Below are 16,500 nucleotides of genomic sequence, written 5' to 3' on the forward strand. Positions count from 1 at the left end.
GGTAAGTTATTATAACGCTCTGTGAGCTCCTGCCTGCAACCCCAATATCATGCACACATGCTAAACACGACCCACCTGCAAGGAAGCCCAGTTCTTGCTCAAGAAGGCGGCAGTAAACGCAGAGAATTACAGTGCAAATGGTGGAGCTGGGAACATGAGTTAGGTGTGTGTGGGGTAGGGGGGGGGGAGCTCTTGTTCAAAGGTTCACGAAACAGAATCAAGGCTGTTTCCTGTTCTCTTCTGCCCTGCTCGGTCTCTGGCAGATCCTCTCCATTTGGCCACCGTGGCTGACTGCTGTTTTATTCTTTACGTTTCATCTGCCAGCACCTCCCTTCTCCCTTCTCCCCCAGTCCTGCCCCCCCCCACCCACCCAGCTTCCACCACCATTTCCCAGAGGGTCGCCTGCTTCTGCCACCTCAGATGGCAAGAGCTTCCCCAGGTCGCAGTCTGAGGACGCTTTGCTTTATGATTTCTTCACCGCGCCACAGCAGAGCAGCTTGACTGAGATGTGTTGCTGCATTTGACTGAATTTCATCTCCCAGAATCATGCGTCTTGGCACTCTGGGCTCTTGAGCCAACACTGTCCTGTGTGAAATGGACATTGGATTAAAAAAAAAAAGGAGGGCAGTACTGCAAAATATTAGGACACTATCGAGACTTTAAAGTGTCATAGGAATCCCTAGAACAGTGTGTGTGTGCAACTCGCCATACAATAAAATCCTGTCCCCGAGCCTTGTTTCTCCTCTCTTACAGCTTGTTAAAAGCTTTTCCTAAAAAGGACTCCCCTTGTTAAATTACCGTCATTAAACAGCACGATCAATTCATTTAGACATTGCAGGTCACCCTGGGACTAATTGAAATGAATACGCTTTACTTAGTGCTGTCTGATCCTACCACAGCTTTATAGATCCGGGTCAATTCAGGGCTCTTTGCTGTCCATTATTAAGGCACTTTAAGACCAATTTTGCCTATTGGTGTCTTCTGACACTCCATCTAAATGATGGCAACATGTGTATGTGTGAAATGGATGACCAGTAACAAGAGCCTTGGGTGCAGTTACATTAACATTGTTTTCTCTATATTGCCATTTGGAATTTTTGGGCTCTTTGTGCAGCTCTGTGGCTAACATACTGTATATCTCCATCCTGGTATGGACCTGGTAGAATTGCATATAGTAACTTTATGGCTCTAATCGGATCCTTCTGACTTGAGTGTTTTGTTCCCTTAAATTGGCAGGGAGTCATCCTGTTTCTGTAAGCAATGAAGTCTCATAGATTTTCTTTTACTCCAACAGAAATTGATCCCTTAACAAAATAACAGAACTCTATTGTTACATAACACAATTTACAAACAAGAAGATTTAAAGTTTCTGCAACATGGCATTTCAATATTATTATAGATATGGGCTCAATAATTCTCTCTCTAAAGAATCACTTCAACAAATAGTATATAATGGGACTAAAGCTTGAGTTGAATTGAAAACTTTAGCCCACACCCTAACTGCTGGGTTCATGTGTCTTCTAGATAAAAATCAACCATCCAGCACCAAGTTTCTAAATTGTAATTTAAATCGAGTTTGAGAGTGTTCCAGCTTTCTCATTTTCCGTGGTTAAAACAGTTTAGTATTGCTTGTGCTAACGTAGAGCAACACCTCGCTGCCTGTCTGTGAGACACAGTTATTAGAGCACTAGCGAGAAAGCAACATTGGGGGGGCCCCCTCTGAGATCTGTTCTGCACTTGAAAAGAGTTCCCTCGCAACTCCATTCTTTCTTCAAAGTCAATAAGAAGGTGGGGGATTGGGGGGGGGGCGATCTGCATTCATGGGGGTATCTGCCGAGCCATTCCAATTCGTCTCAGAGGGCTGTGGTTTGGACAGAGAACTGGGCTAAGCCCATTCAGCTATAGTCACATCGCCACAACTTCCTATTGACACATCAGGATTTTAAACCTTACATTATTTAAAGTGTTTTAGACCTATCAACAAAGAATGGGCTCTGGGCCCATTGCACTCGTTTGGTTGCTAGTAACCAATTGAGTCAAAGATCTCATCTAACTGTTTCTTTAAAGAAGGGATGGTATTGATTTCAAGATGGATAGCTAGCTTGTTCAAGCCTCCCACAACATCTACCAGCGCAGATAGAACTTGTTGGCAAATATTGTGTAAACAAAGTATGAGCTCTTGAGATGAGATACTTTCTTGATACATGCCCTGGGGTTTGTTTTATCACTTTATCTTTTAAGATGGAGTTCGAAATACCTATGAATATAATATAAAAAGTTTCTTAACTAAATATATCATCTGAACACAGATAAAGAACAGGCGCAGGCAAAAAAAAACCAGAGCATTTGGCAAGATGTTCATGATGATTTCTACTGCTCCTGATCTGAGGCAAACCAGCCCATAATCCCAAGTAAAACTCTGTGGGAGTAATAAAAGTCATGTTGAAGTCAAGTCCTCCTTTGTTTTAGCTATGCAGTGTTCTGCATACAAAGCAAATTGTGTGTGCATTTGAATTTGGGATTTGAGGTTTCTCTCTGATTACTTCATAACACATGTAACATGTTTGTGACATGTAAGGAGACAAATGTATTCAGATTTATTTAACACCTCTGTAGATTTACACTCATTGTCCTGATTAACAAACAACAGAAGTGAAGTTGCTAAAGCGCCACGTAAATCCTCAGGATACCCTCTTGAGAATTTCCGCAAGCAATTTGAGTTTCTCATCCTTTTTGACATTCATTCAGGATTGGCTTCTGGGGATATTGGCCCTGGTGAGAGCATGTGTGTCTGTGTGTGCCCGACCAGGGTGTGCCCCATCTTGAGCACGATGCGTGCTGGGATAAGCTCTGGCTCCTCCTGACCCTGTGTTTGATAAAGTGGTTAGAAAATGGATGGATGGATTTGCCTTTTTTGATCATGACAAAAGACAAATGAATGTCCATTGCCCAAATTAGAAAAGACCAACTTTCTGATTCTTCTTGAATTCATGCATGACAGCACAATGAATTTTCAAAACCTGTTGAGTTTCAAAATATGTGTTTATCCAGCGGGATTTCTGTTGTCCCTTATGAGATTAAGGAGCATGTCCTGCTGTTTGTAAAGGCTATGTCAGTCTGTCTCCTCTCTGTTAGTAACCATAGCCATGGGGTTTTCTGATATATTCTTGTAAGTGTTTTTTTTATGTCAAAATACATCCAACTTGATTTTATAATGGACTACAGGAATCCCGTTGTTGCTCTTCCACAGCCAGGCAACCAAGCACTTTAATTTCCGTTTGAATAATGGTGCTTTCTGACAGGCTTGACGGGAGAAGCATAAAGGAACCATATATAACACCTTTTAAAAATCAGGATATCTGCAAGAACACCCTTGCCAACATCACAAACTTCAAAAAGTTCATCAGAAAGAATCTAGGTGTAGCAGAGGGCAGATTTAAAAAAAAATGTTTGTAGGAAGCTTTGCGTTGTTCATGTAATTGCTATTCCATTGTGGACATTATTGCCTTGGACAAAATTGAGATTTACAGGCCTCAACAGTTAGGTCTAGGGCACTGGTAAGGCAGTACCGTCAGCAAAGCAAACCCTGAGCTCTCTACTGTTGTTCTTTGGTATTGAAATGCTAAGGTATAGAGCAGACTACAGTTCAGAGGCCTGTTCCAGGTGAAAGGTGTGTTGCGATTTGAGGCTCTGTTTATCCTGTCTGGGCCTGAGCCCTGTGAAAGGGGCTTTAATGAACAAACACAGGATATGGGCAGGAGGGTAACCAGCCTCTGAAGTCTCCCTCCTCCCTTTATTGTGCTCAGTGAGGCAGCCAGCTACTCCCCACAGAAGTGCCCTCCTGCTGCTCCACAGACTGTCGTTAAAATGGGGAGGGTGGGTGAGAATGGAAATAGCCCCTCTTGGTTGAAGACCCCATTACTCTGTGATCATCATTGCAGGGGCTTAGAAAAGGCTACCCAGAGTGCTACAGTATGTGATTAGTAAATCTAGGTCCGGTTCAGTTTTGTCCAGAGCTGTGATATCTCAGAAGTGACTGAGGTTTATAGTGAGGAGGAACAGTGCTGTTTCTGCAGACAACATGCTAAGTGCCTGCTGTGTGCACCTTGTGAAAATAAAGTTTTCAGTTATCAGTCTTCAGATGGAAAAATCCCTTCTGATTCACTGGATTCTCTCTCCCGGGAAAGGACTGATGGGGGGACAGCATGCTTGTTTCAAACGGGCTCTTATACAAGTGGCCTCATAATCGAGTGCTCAGCTCAAGCGTGAGTGCATTTGAATTGATTGTAAGAGCAGCCTGCTGTGGGATCATCTCAGTATTAATAATAACAACTCAGGAATGAAACAATAATCTTAGTCCCCTTTACCTTTCACTGTGTTTTAAGAATGGTTGTCTTATAGTAAAACTTTGCATTATCCTTCATGTATCTGTGAATATTTATGCACATTACTATAATTTCATGAGGGTATGTCAGATCATTCCATTAACTACATAATCTGATATAAGTGCTATATTATAATATTCATATCCTGAAAGGATACAGCATACTCAACTTGATCAGTAATTTCTTATAACAAAATGTTGCTCTTTTGGGGCAGTATAAACATGAGGATTAAGTGTGCTTTCAAAACTGAGCACTTACTGTACAGAAATGGGCCTCATTTTAGTGAGCTCACACAGAGGAATTGTTCAAGAAATGGCCACAAAAAAGCTGCAGCCTCTCTAGACTGTGGAAGAATTAGTGGTGCTGGGAGAGGAAAAACAAATCCACTAATGTCTTTAAAAAGCACATAATGAATTGGCTGAAATAAAAGCCAGAGTGTACATTGTCCCCTGAGGAAGACAGCCACCCTCTCAGCTGTGTTTTACACCAGTAATTAGCTGCTGAGATCCGTGGAGAAAGGTACTGAGCATTGACTGTTTACTGTTCTTCATTAAGAGCAATGAAAAGCCAACGGCATCCTCCACTTTCATGGTCTTTAACACCCTTTCAGGAAAAGAAAAATTGCCATGACATGCTTTATTACACAGGTATTACAAAGATGCCTGCCTCTCTCTCCTACAGAGACACCAAAGTAAGGGTTTCCAAGTGCTTGCTGTGTCTGAGAATATTTGAGTACAGGGTTAATTAGCCTGCCAGTGGGGAAAATACAAACAGTCCTTACACAAACTAACTTATTTCAACTAACAAAGTCAGGATTTTTTCTTTAAAGAGTTCCTCTTTGGTAGCTGAGGTCAAAAGAGATTTGTAACGGTGAGGCTAAAGGTTTTCTGGTCACAATATATTGTGAACTGTTAGCCCATTAGAACATAAGGTTACAAATGAGAGGCCGTTTGATCCATTGTGCTGTTTTGTCTGCTAATCTTTATTTGTTTCTTGAAGCTTCTTTAAAGATTTCACATTAGAAAAGAGAGAGTGTGGAAGTTTGAGTTTTTTTGAAGATCACGTCATGTTAGAGAGCCACAAACTGCATGTTATTGAAAACTGACCATTGACCTCTGTTCTCCTCCCCACTAATAGCCGATGTGTGGGGAGCGTACAGGTGCACTATGACTACTGTCACATCATTCAGATCGGGCTGCACATTGGTAGTGGTGGTGGAGGGGAGTCCCCATTACCTGTAAAGCGCTTTGAGTGGAGTGTCCAGGAAAGCGCTCTATAAGTATAACAATTATTATTGTAATTGAAATATTACATCATTCTCCATGACAAGGCTGTATTGCAGGGACTGCACTAAGTTAGAAAGCTTCCAAATTGTTTTCACAGTTAAGATTGTTAATGTCATTATTTTGTTTAAAAGTTATATACAGTGTATTTGGTTTGGAGTGAAACCTTAAACGTGCTAGAAGTAATTTCACTTTGAGAACAAGAAGAAATCAGTGAGATCCTTTTTAAAAGCACTTTTTTTAATTGCATATATTTACATGACAAATATCAACAAAATAAAGACATGCGCCTACTTCTTAAACTAGCCCTTTAAGTGTCAGGGCTCATATTTATCAAGAGACATACAGTAGGTACCAACACATTTTGACGATGAAAGTTGAGAAATTACACTTATCTTTGTTTCCAAGTTTTAAATGTCAGACTATTGCAATGGTGGGCTTCAAAGTGCAGCTGTGTGTCAGGACAGGTGAGGAGGGGCTCTCTTCCGTCCATCATTATGACAAATTCACAATTATCCATGAGAAGGAAATAAGAAGTGACCTCATTTAGGATCTAACACCGGCTTTCTAATTACTGTTATCAACTGGACTGGTTAGCAAGTCAGACTCCCCACCTCAGTAGTTCTGAGTCAGTGAAAAATGCTGGATTTCCATTCCTGTGCCCAAATGGTCAGTGTGAGTGTGTGGGGTAGTGTTGCAGACAGGCCATATATCAAGCACTGTAGTCTCTCCAAAGCTCTTGCTAAGATCCCTTTCTAAAAACAAATAAGTATTAGAAATTACTTATGCAAAGTTCAGCAACAAGAAAGGTCAGAATTACTACATTTTGGATAAAAGTGGCGATTGGGATAGAACAACACCATCTTGTAAAATTAATCAATGCTTTTGATGGTGAATGTTAGATTTATGACCATTCTGATTTTCTGTAAGTATCTACTTTTTTAGTGCTTTTACACCTTCAGTGTACCTTATGGGCAGTGACAAATAAGTAAGCACCTCTTAGAGTTACCAGTAGTGTATCCTGCAGCCAATTGTTTCTTGAGAAGGAAACCAGGACCTGTATTTGGGGGACAACTAACACAGGCAAAATAAAGCTGGGTGAAACAGGCGATTATTAGATTTGTAGAAAGAGGGATTCTGTGCATTTTTGGTTTCTCACACATTAGGCTTTGGGTTTCATGCAAAGCAACAAAAATGTCATTTAAAAACACAGTTCTGTGCATGTTCAGTCATCAGATTATGATGAGACATTTCATACACATAGGTTTTCAGATATAATGAATCTGTATTTACAATACATATACACTTTTTTATTCTGTTGTTAATAGTTGCAAGGATGCGATAAGGACGGCATTGCTAAATTAGCTCTGTTCTTTTTATTATTTTCATTATGCATTACTTATTACAACACAATTATAAGACTTTAAGAAAACAAACTCAACTTTTTACAAAATATAATAATATATAAAGGAAGAGAAATGCAACTTCTAAATAAATAAAATGAGTTGACAGTGAGGCCTCCTGGTTGATTTTAGAAAGTGATTGGAACAAGTTAAAACAGGCAGTTTAAAATACACTCAATATGCCAGAACCTTCTGAGATAAGTTGAAAATCATTCCTTTTATTCGTATTGATGCACTGAAAAATTGCTGATGCCGAGTGTAAGAAAAAACAGTCAATTCTATCTGCATCAGCTTGAAATGAATATCTTTGCTGTGAGCCTGCTATTTGTAAAAAAAAAATAATATAAAACTACCTCAGCTGTCTGGCTTTCAACACATGCTCTTTATGGTACAACACACTCTCTACTCTTTTGATTCTAACATGCCATGCTAGACGAAGGGTATTGAACAGGCCTTACTGTTAGTGATAAAAACAGGGAATGGGTGGCATCTGGCATTAAGCCAGTGAATCTCAAGGGATTTTGTTACAGTAATTGTATAAAATGGTGGATGCAGCACTTGAGTCTTCAATCTGCTTGGCGTGTCTACCAGCAGGAATAAGAGAACAGTGGGTACTGGCTCCAGTCAGGCACGTTGCCGTGGTGATACCCATGGTGCATGCTCTGTGCGCTGTAGTCTGAGGGAAGGTGGTGGCTGGGGTAAGCTGAGGACCCATATTGGCCATGGGGAGGCCCATTCCACTGCCCGAGAGCCTGCTCCGTAGTGTAGGGGTTATAAATGTGGCCAATGACTCCCGTCTTGGTTTGAGGTGACGCCACGGCAACATTAAGCACTCCTGCATAGTCCTGGTGCGCAGGTGGGCCCGGGGGCAGAGAGGGAGGACAGGACGAGGAGGGCATTTCCAGGGCAGAGGGCTTGTTGGTGTCCTGGTCTGGCACCGTGGCAACATCTGAGGCTCTGGATTCAAAGCTGGGCCGCCCACTGCGGCTGCTGCTCGCGGCACTGGTGGAGGACGAAGGAGATTTTCCAAAATCCTGGAACTTGCTGAGGAGGGAAGAGAATTGATGTCAGGTCATCCCAACTGGGCTTTACGGTAATACGTTTCTTCAGCACCTCTTTGAAATTGAAGAAATAAAATGTGCAGCTTTAGAAAATGTTTATGTCGGAGAAATCATAATAAAAGCACTTTCTTGCCCATTAGCACTATTTCCTAGAAAGCAGGCATAGGTACCATAGTAAACTCCTATAGTACAACAGTATAAGCTGGGTAAAAGCATGGTAGAGAGGAAACAAGCACAAAGCCAAGTAAATGTACTGCAGGACAGTGCCTTAAATGTAACTACTGTGCGTGGACTGCCCATTTACCTGTAGAGCTGGTAGGAGGCGGGCGCTGGGACCAGTTGCTCTGTGTTGTAGATCTCCCTGGTGTCTGAACCCAAGGGAGAGTCTGTCCGCAGGCTCTGAGAGGGATCTTGATCTGCCCCCCAAGGGGAACAGCGGCCCTCTTTAACGGACTTTTCGTCTTTGGGCTTGGGCAGACTGGCGTGGTCCTCCTCGTAGCTCTCGTAGAAAGACCCCCTGAACTCTGCTTCACAAACACAAAGGACCGTTCAATCACTAAACGCCACACAAACGACACAACCCCAGCTTGAGAACTAGCATATTCACCACTGCTGACCTCAGGGCATGTGACCTTTGAAAATTTCCATCTGCAGTTTTGTGAATTTCACATGATTTCATTTTCTTTTGTATCCAGATACCAGTGTTAAGTGTTCCCTGTTCTGTTTTGAAGTAGTTTCACTAAAAATGCACAATTATCCTCCCAAGTCTTTTAATTCAGTGTCAGCCTTGTCAGTTGGATTTAGATTCAGGTTCTTACCTTGAAGATTTTCCTGTTCGTCTTCCTGTTTGACTGCATTTGCTTTCTTCGCATCTTTTTCTGGGCACATCTGACTTTTAAGCATACGTCTGGGGGGGGAAAAAGCTGTTAAGGACTGGCAATAAAAGTTAGATCAGTCACAGAAAATGGTAAAACAAAATCCTAATTAACCTTTTCTCTTTACAAAAAGGCCTTAATGTGTATATTTTGATGTCTGTTAATGGGTGATAGTTTTATATTTAAGGACAGTCTAAATAATTCACTATGTTATTGAGCGAAAAGGTTCACTCACTAGGCATTCAGCTGATTAGATTAATTCTAAAAAAAGTACAAATTACACTAAACATTTTTGTAGAGTTTTTTTGCAGTCCACTCGGTTACCTCTTTGTGTTGGTTCCTTGTTCCCTGAAGCCCTTAGCAAAGGGGTTGTGGTCAATCTTCAGTTTGGTTATCTGAAAGTAAAAGGAGATAAGAATTGAGTTTGCTATTTTACTTCACGCCCTGTAAAAGACAGCTGTAAACTTCTGGGGGCGGACTGGTTAACATGGCTGCCTCAGAGCTCTGGAGTCTGAGTTCAGTTCTAGACCAGGGGCATTTTCTGTGTGTAGTTTGAATGTCCTCCCTGTGTTCATGGACATATAGGAAAGAAATACTGGTAGGTTTATCGGCTTCTGGGGAAACTGGCGCTTGTGTGAGTGTCTGTGTGTCTGCCCTGCCCAGGGTGTTCCGCGCATGGAATTGGATTAAGAAACTTTCTTAATTGGATTAAGAAAGTGGAGGATGCAGAATTTCTGAATGCATTTGACTTTGACGTGGCTCACCTTTCCGTTCTGGTACGCTGTGACCGCAGTGAAAATAGTCTCAGGGAAGGTAAAAGTCTGAAAGACACTCCACCGCACGCTGAAGAGGTCATCAGCCTGCACAACGTGGAAACGGGGCTGGTAGCGATGCATGGAGTGCAAAATGATCTGCAAACAGTGAAAAGGCTGTGATTCTCTGTACATGAAGCCGCTGTACACTTGGAAACCCCCCAGCGTTTGCTCAATTTAAATCTGCAGCGGTTTATCAGGTTGTTACCTGATCAATTTGATCTTTTCAAGGCAGTTTTTTAAAATTAGACCAATTACTTGACTCTGTCATTATGGCTACGTCTGGAGGTTTCTCGTAATTAATGCTTTATCCCGAACTTGTGTTGAACAGAACAAAAAGAGCGTGATAACATGGGGAAAAAAACCAATAACAACTATGTCAACAAAACCCGGCTGCAGCAGAAATACAGGGCAGTACTGCCAGTGATTACAAGACATCCTTACGTGGCCATGTTGGTCCAGAGTGTTGTTGGTCAGTTTTAACTTCAGAAAGGAGACCGGCTGCTTCATCCAGTGACTGCCGGGGGCTGGTGAGTCAGGGTGCAGGTACGTCCGACACGGGGGCTGCGGTTCTGCCTTTCCAGCCACTTCCCACCGGTCCTTGTTCCACTGGGAAAGTAAACGGAGGGTCGTCCACATGAAAAATGCGCTTAGGCTGACTGCCGTTACGGTATAAAAAGAAGGTGTGTAGTTTTAACAGACACAGAGCTTATTTACTGGGCAAAAATACAGATAAAGAGGAACAAACCTTAAGAATTCAATTTTCCACTTTTTCTTATGCTAGTGTTTTGATATCTTAACTACATGCCTGAATAGATAGCGGTGACATTGAGATAACGGTGAAAACGCAGCCAGTTAAAAGAAGTGATTCCTGAGATCACAGGGAAGCATAAACGTAGCAAAGCAAAAAGAGGCATTTCTGTCGGATCTTCTGCAGACAGCGGTGACTACAGTGTTGAGCTCGGCTTTTCTGAACAGTACTTAATTGAAATAGCCAGGGGAAAGCGATCGCATGGAGCTCGGAAGGAGACCCTTCTTAGCAGGAGACTAGGACAGTGGCTGTCCAGCAAGGGATTGAGAAACGGGAAGTGATAACACACTTTGATCTCAGCAATGCCACAGGGCTGACTGGCAGCACCTCTGGTCTGTGATCTGGGTGTGAGAGTTGCTGATATGAGCCTAAATTAAGATGCAACATCCCAACTCTAAAGAGCAATTGAATAGCTCTCCAGAGATTATCTGCAACATGGCCAACTTCTGCATCTCACCAGTTGAGTTTGCATTCTTCTTTTTTCTTTTGAGATTCTTCACTTGAAAATTTGTTCATATACAATATAGATGAGAAGGAAAGAAATGGCCAATATAATATTTTTCTCCTTCTCTGATTATATCTATTCATCCATGTTCAGCTTAGTACATTATCCAGTACAGGATCGTAAGGAGCACCCAGGACAGGACACCATCCCATTGCAGGACACACACGGATACAAACACCCATACTCATACCAAGGCCAATTTATATTGTCCAATACACTGATATTTTCTGAGATGTTTTGAGGAAGGCTTCTGTGCAATTATTCTAACAGTATGTTAATTAACAATGGCCCCAAAAGTGAAATGTTCTATTGTTTTAAATATTAAATTATATTCTAAGTATAATCACAGGTGCAAAGTGGAGCTGAAAAAAAACTATTGTCCAGGAATCTATATTCTGCACAGCACAATGCAGAGTTAAGATGAAATTGCAGTGCTATCAGCTGTCTCTGTGATGGGATGCAGAGAAGAGAGGAAGAAGATAAATATCTTACCTTGTACCTGAAACCATCTACTGGCACCATATCTACCAGTATAATGTACTTGGCATAGGGTAATAGGCCCGAGAGGGTGATTTTACAATGAGGAAACATTCTCCTGAAAGAGACAAAAAGCAGAAGCTTATCAGCAATGCATCTGTGGGAGTACATACAGATTTATTTGTTACATGCAGCTTATATTTTAGAGAAAATCTCCAGAGGCCATCAGGCTAGCAAAAATGAGCATAAAGGTCTATCACTATGATCAATGTTTTATAGAGCACCCTGTACAAATGTACATGTACTTGAAATATATTTTTAAATTATTATTATTATTGTTGTTGTTTTATTTTTAGTATAGGACAGAGTTCTTACAGTGCACACTGTTACTTTCATAGTCTTGTTATGGGCCATTTGTTCTTTTTGTTATTTTATCTATTTTTTTCTTAGATACAATGTTTTTACCAGTTTTATTAGGAATGAGATGTATGTCGGACTGCTTTCTTCCTAAATTGCCCTCCTTAGGGATGAATAAAGTAATTTGAATTGAATATATATATATAAGTGCAGCATTAAAGAAACGTTACAGGTCAACATGAGTGTTTTATTAAGGCATTCTTTCTTGTGAGCTGAAATTAAAAGGTTGTCAAAAAGTTCTGGGATCAATATTTTCAGGATAATGCAGGCGAGACTTAAGGGTGAAGATGGAAGTGGGGTTAACTATATACGTAATGACACTGTAGCCCAGTTTGGGCAAAGCAAAGTTAAAAAAACACTGGAGCCATTAGGTAAGGCAGGGGCCATTGTTTTCTAGCAGAACGAGGGAGATTAAATTTTACCTTTACACCTTTGTGTGCATCTTACCTGCCAGGTTTAGTGATGATCATCTCCGTTCCCAGCTCATGGAAAGACTTCCAGAGGTCTGAGTCTTCTAGACTCATCCGGACGTTGCTCTGCAGATAGGAGTCGGACCCTGCAGCTGTGGAGGGGACTGGGATGCTGAAGTTTGGTTTCAGATCTGGAGGGAAGAAAATGGAAACAGTCATGACCTGGAAATATTCAGGCATGAGCATTGAGCAGGCTAGCTACACCTCTGAAGGTGCTATTTAAGAAGAGCAATATATGTTAAACCTTTCATCCGTTGTATCCAATGCGCAATGTACATGTAAAACACTCACTGGCTTTGGCAAACTTTAAAATGAAATCATGTTGTTCTCCTTCTCCACCTCTTTTCAAGGAATAATGTGAATATCATGTGAATAAAAGCATAGTTTGCCTCTATAACATTTTTTTCCAAGAGCTGTATTTCAAAGATTCCAGATACAGCATCCAGGTTATTATCTAGTCTAGTGGATACTGGTTAAATAATTCAGTAAATTGTCTGAATATGTTGAAAATTGTGGCAAACATCACACAGACCAACATTAGTTTACACAGTAAAATTTCAATAAATAGAAAATGCAAGTAATTAACACTTACCGCGTGCAGGCTGCATAGTTTCAGAGAATGTGCTGTTACTGTTTAGAATCCAGAATAGGATAGAGATCGGAACACTGAGTTGAAGATGTGTCCTCTGGTAGCCCTTGAACAGTGTCTGCAGTACATCCGTTCTCTTGCCTCTGTAAAAGTCCAAGGAAGAACGATGCTTGATGCTTAATCCAAGGTGAGCTCAAGAAATACAGGGGCTTGAGTGAGTGGTCTATCTCTAAATGGGGGTGTCTTCCATTTTTAAGAGAGCAACTGAGTGGGTGTGGCCTCTTGGCCCATGACTGTTCTCCATTCCTTTGAAGTGACACAGTGAGAGGACCGTCCCCATTCCTGATTGGACGATTGACAAATCAAAGGAACTTAGCAGCGTCTTGATACCGTCCCCCCAGGAAGCACCTTGGAGGAAATGCATCTTTATTAACTGCTAACAGACTTTTAAACAAATACAGATAGGCCTCCCCTCTTGAGAAAGAACCAGGTTTTGGTGCTAAAATCCCTGTAAATATCCAGGTAATTCCTGTAAGCAGAGAGAACGCCAAAGTGGGAAATAGGGCATTTGGTATTCAAGTAAACAAGTCTGTTGAAAATACGCTTTATTTAAGACTTGATTGGTCAACCAAAGCCAAACATTTTTTTTCCCTTGGCATTATTGTGCTTTTATTAGTGCAAGTTATCATTTAAAGGATGACTTTGCTTTAAACATGGAAGTCTGGATTTAAAGTTGGAAAACTATCATTTAAAAAATGCACACAAAAAGATTCAGAACAACCAAGCCCTTAACATAAGTGTTCATAAGCAATTTAATATACCATTCACTTCCACAAGTACACAGATTTGACAAATTAAATCATAGTGGCCTTTCAAAAGCCCTTATATTTATTCTAATGTTTATTTTAATAAGAATGTCACAAAAATATTCTTAAAATATTAAAAACTATAGAACTACTATTCTTCCACTTCATATAAAGTATTTGCCATGTCACAAATCTGTCTCGTGTCTCCTGAATCTGTCTGCATGAGTGTGTCGAGTACTTTATACTTCATTCAATTGATTTTTACAGCCTTGTGTGTAATAGCGCTATTGTACGAATTAATGTATTTCATCACACTAACTATGTATTGATGAAGAAAATGTATTAAAAACAATTTAGAGATTCAAAGAAGTGTTAAAGTTTATGTCCAATTAGGGCTTAAAAATTGAGAAACGTTCTTTTACAGAATATTAAACCAATGGGGTGGTGAATAGAACTACTTAAAAAAGATCTCGCCAATTTTTTTTCAGATTATGATGATACGAAGCCCTTTTTTCCCATATTTTCAAACGACAGCATATTTTTGCTAAGTCTTGTTTTGTGTTGACTGTGTTTGGTCAACGTGGTGTTTACGGCATGCTTTTATCGAATGTTGACAGAATAAAAAAAAACTTTAAATCGAAAGGAGTCTGGCATCTACAAAGTGGAATAACAACTTAGTCTCTAAGAAAAAAGAACTGCAAATTACAAAATGGATGAGATACATTTATCAGCACTCTGCTTCTGAAGTCTTGAAAGTGCTTGATTAAAATACTTTGTAAATAATTAGCTATTTTTAATTAAATAACTAATAATAAAAATACAATGAACTTATGGATGTAGCACCCCCACACACACGCTATGATGCACCTATCCTTTCTTAAAGAATGGAACATAAATCCATTATGTGATGTACCTTTCTGAGTGAGCCTGTTATAAAGTGAGTTTTACCCCTTTTTCAGTGTGAGGTATTGTGTGCAGTGCAAGCTCAGCTAAGGTTGTATATTGGGGTGTCTAGACAAGAGAATGGGCAGTTTGTTAATCCCATTATGCTTGTTTCTCCCTGAAAGGGTAAATCCTTGGAACATTCATGGTACCCTGGGTGGAGAGAGTGTTTGAAATGGGAGAAGAGAGAGAGCATTTAGCAGTTATTTCAATGCTGGAGGGCAGGGTCCTGTCTCTGAGAAAGAGCCCTGGGCTTCAATTGCGCACTTATCAAGGTCTGGGTCTATCTAGGAGAATCTCCACTGCAGTCAGCCTGCCTCTCTGCCTGCTGTTCATGACAATGGTAGATCTCCCCCTGGCCATACCAGGTTCAAATCCACAAGCTGGCTAATGGTCTTGCCTTGTCTCGGCTTGTGGAAACGTTTATTCAGTGACTGCTCCATACAGATGCAAAAAACAAACCTCCTGCGCATGGTGGACACACACATTTGCATAACCTTCACTTCACATGTATGAAGGCGCCATCTTTAAAATCCAAACCAGTCTCTTTCAGTAATTCACACACTTAAAAGGGCTCTACAGCAAAAAAGAAAGGTTTCATATTTTTTGTAGTTTTCAACATGCATTAAACCTCTGCTTGTACAGTTTTTTTCATGCATCGGAGGCTAATTCAAAAAGTAATTTGAAAAACAATCTGGTTGAGTTCATGTTCAATGTCAATTGCTTTCCGTCACTTCCAGTTGAAAGTGTTTTAAAACCACTTTAAAAAAAGAAGGAAAAACAGAATGTTTCATTTGTGGAGGCTTCTTTAGCCTTCATGCCTAGACCACCCAAAGAAGACTGAAAAACTGAAATCTGTTTGCTTTTTTATTTTTCTTGTCTGTGTGGAATTACAAGGGTTGTATATTTGTTCAAACATCTCCCTATAAACATGCTAAATATTAAACTGAATTGAAACGCAACACTTGCAAGTCACAGTGGTGTTCACAAAGCAACTCGATTTTCCCACATGAGACCTGTGTTTTATCTGATAAAACAACTTAAATGTTTGTTATATTTTTCTGTGGAAATTTAACACTGTAGAGTTTTAAATGGCACTCTCTGGAGAATGTTTTAAAATCTGTGAAGGAAACAGAACAATTTATAATGTCAGTGAGTCAATCAATAATTAATCAATCTTTTAAGTGCCTTTTGCAACAAGTTTCCACAAAGCGCTTTACAGACTTAACAATATGGCAACACATAGTGCATGTGGGCAAAGGAAAGCCTAAAACAACTCTCAGCAGGAGAAAATAAACCTTTGGGGGTTCCAGGCCCATAGAGCTGTCCTCCCATGCCTCCGGGCAATGGGTTTGTGATAAATTAATCCTAATAAGTCATCTATCCCAGTGCCACAAGCACATCAGAGCTGAGATGGTGTCTCGGTGTGGAACAGCGGTTGGATTGGAGAACTGACAGCAGGAGTTCATATCCTGGGTGGGACTGTTTTTTCGCTCTTGACATACCTTAGGCCTTTGACGGTTTTCGAATCCCAAAATGGCTGGCTATTTACTGTAATGAAAGCTTTGGTGACTGTAAAAACATGACCGAATTTGTGTTAAACCCACTACTTCCCATTGGAGGGGCAATGGAGCAGTCACGTGCAGTTCTCCCTCCCTGCCACC

General features: G+C 40.7%; 1 protein-coding gene across 2 annotated transcripts; it reads right to left on the bottom strand.

The window, feature by feature from the left end:
* Positions 1-7,025: 7,025 nt before the first annotated feature.
* tbx16 (T-box transcription factor 16) lies at positions 7,026-14,188 on the bottom strand. 2 transcript variants are annotated; one of them, XM_088618494.1, is made up of 8 exons: positions 12,477-14,188; positions 11,628-11,730; positions 10,264-10,428; positions 9,772-9,918; positions 9,332-9,402; positions 8,951-9,039; positions 8,437-8,656; positions 7,026-8,115 (listed from the first exon to the last, which is right to left on the bottom strand). In XM_088618494.1, the coding sequence occupies exons 1-8, from the start codon at positions 12,683-12,685 to the stop codon at positions 7,656-7,658; spliced, it is 1,464 nt and encodes a 487-aa protein (XP_088474620.1). In that variant the 5' UTR covers positions 12,686-14,188; the 3' UTR covers positions 7,026-7,655. The 2 variants fall into 2 exon arrangements, with proteins under 2 accessions (XP_088474620.1, XP_088474619.1); XM_088618493.1 differs by lacking the exons at positions 11,628-11,730; positions 12,477-14,188 and having other exon boundaries at positions 8,437-8,659; positions 10,264-10,546.
* Positions 14,189-16,500: the final 2,312 nt, after the last annotated feature.

This window comes from Lepisosteus platostomus, chromosome 24, assembly GCF_059453375.1.
Source record: "Lepisosteus platostomus isolate fLepPlt1 chromosome 24, fLepPlt1.hap1, whole genome shotgun sequence".
In the NCBI taxonomy this organism is placed as follows: Eukaryota; Metazoa; Chordata; class Actinopteri; order Semionotiformes; family Lepisosteidae; genus Lepisosteus; species Lepisosteus platostomus.

Excerpts from the sequence above, each read along its gene's own strand:
- tbx16 (XM_088618494.1), bottom strand. The coding sequence starts at position 12,685 with ATGCTCATGCCTGAATATTTCCAGGTCATGACTGTTTCCATTTTCTTC. Across the intron at positions 11,731-12,476 it reads ATCATCACTAAACCTGGCAG|GAGAATGTTTCCTCATTGTA; the intron begins GTAAGATGCACA and ends TGTCTCTTTCAG. Across the intron at positions 9,919-10,263 it reads CTCTGGACCAACATGGCCAC|ATCATTTTGCACTCCATGCA; the intron begins GTAAGGATGTCT and ends CACTGTTTGCAG.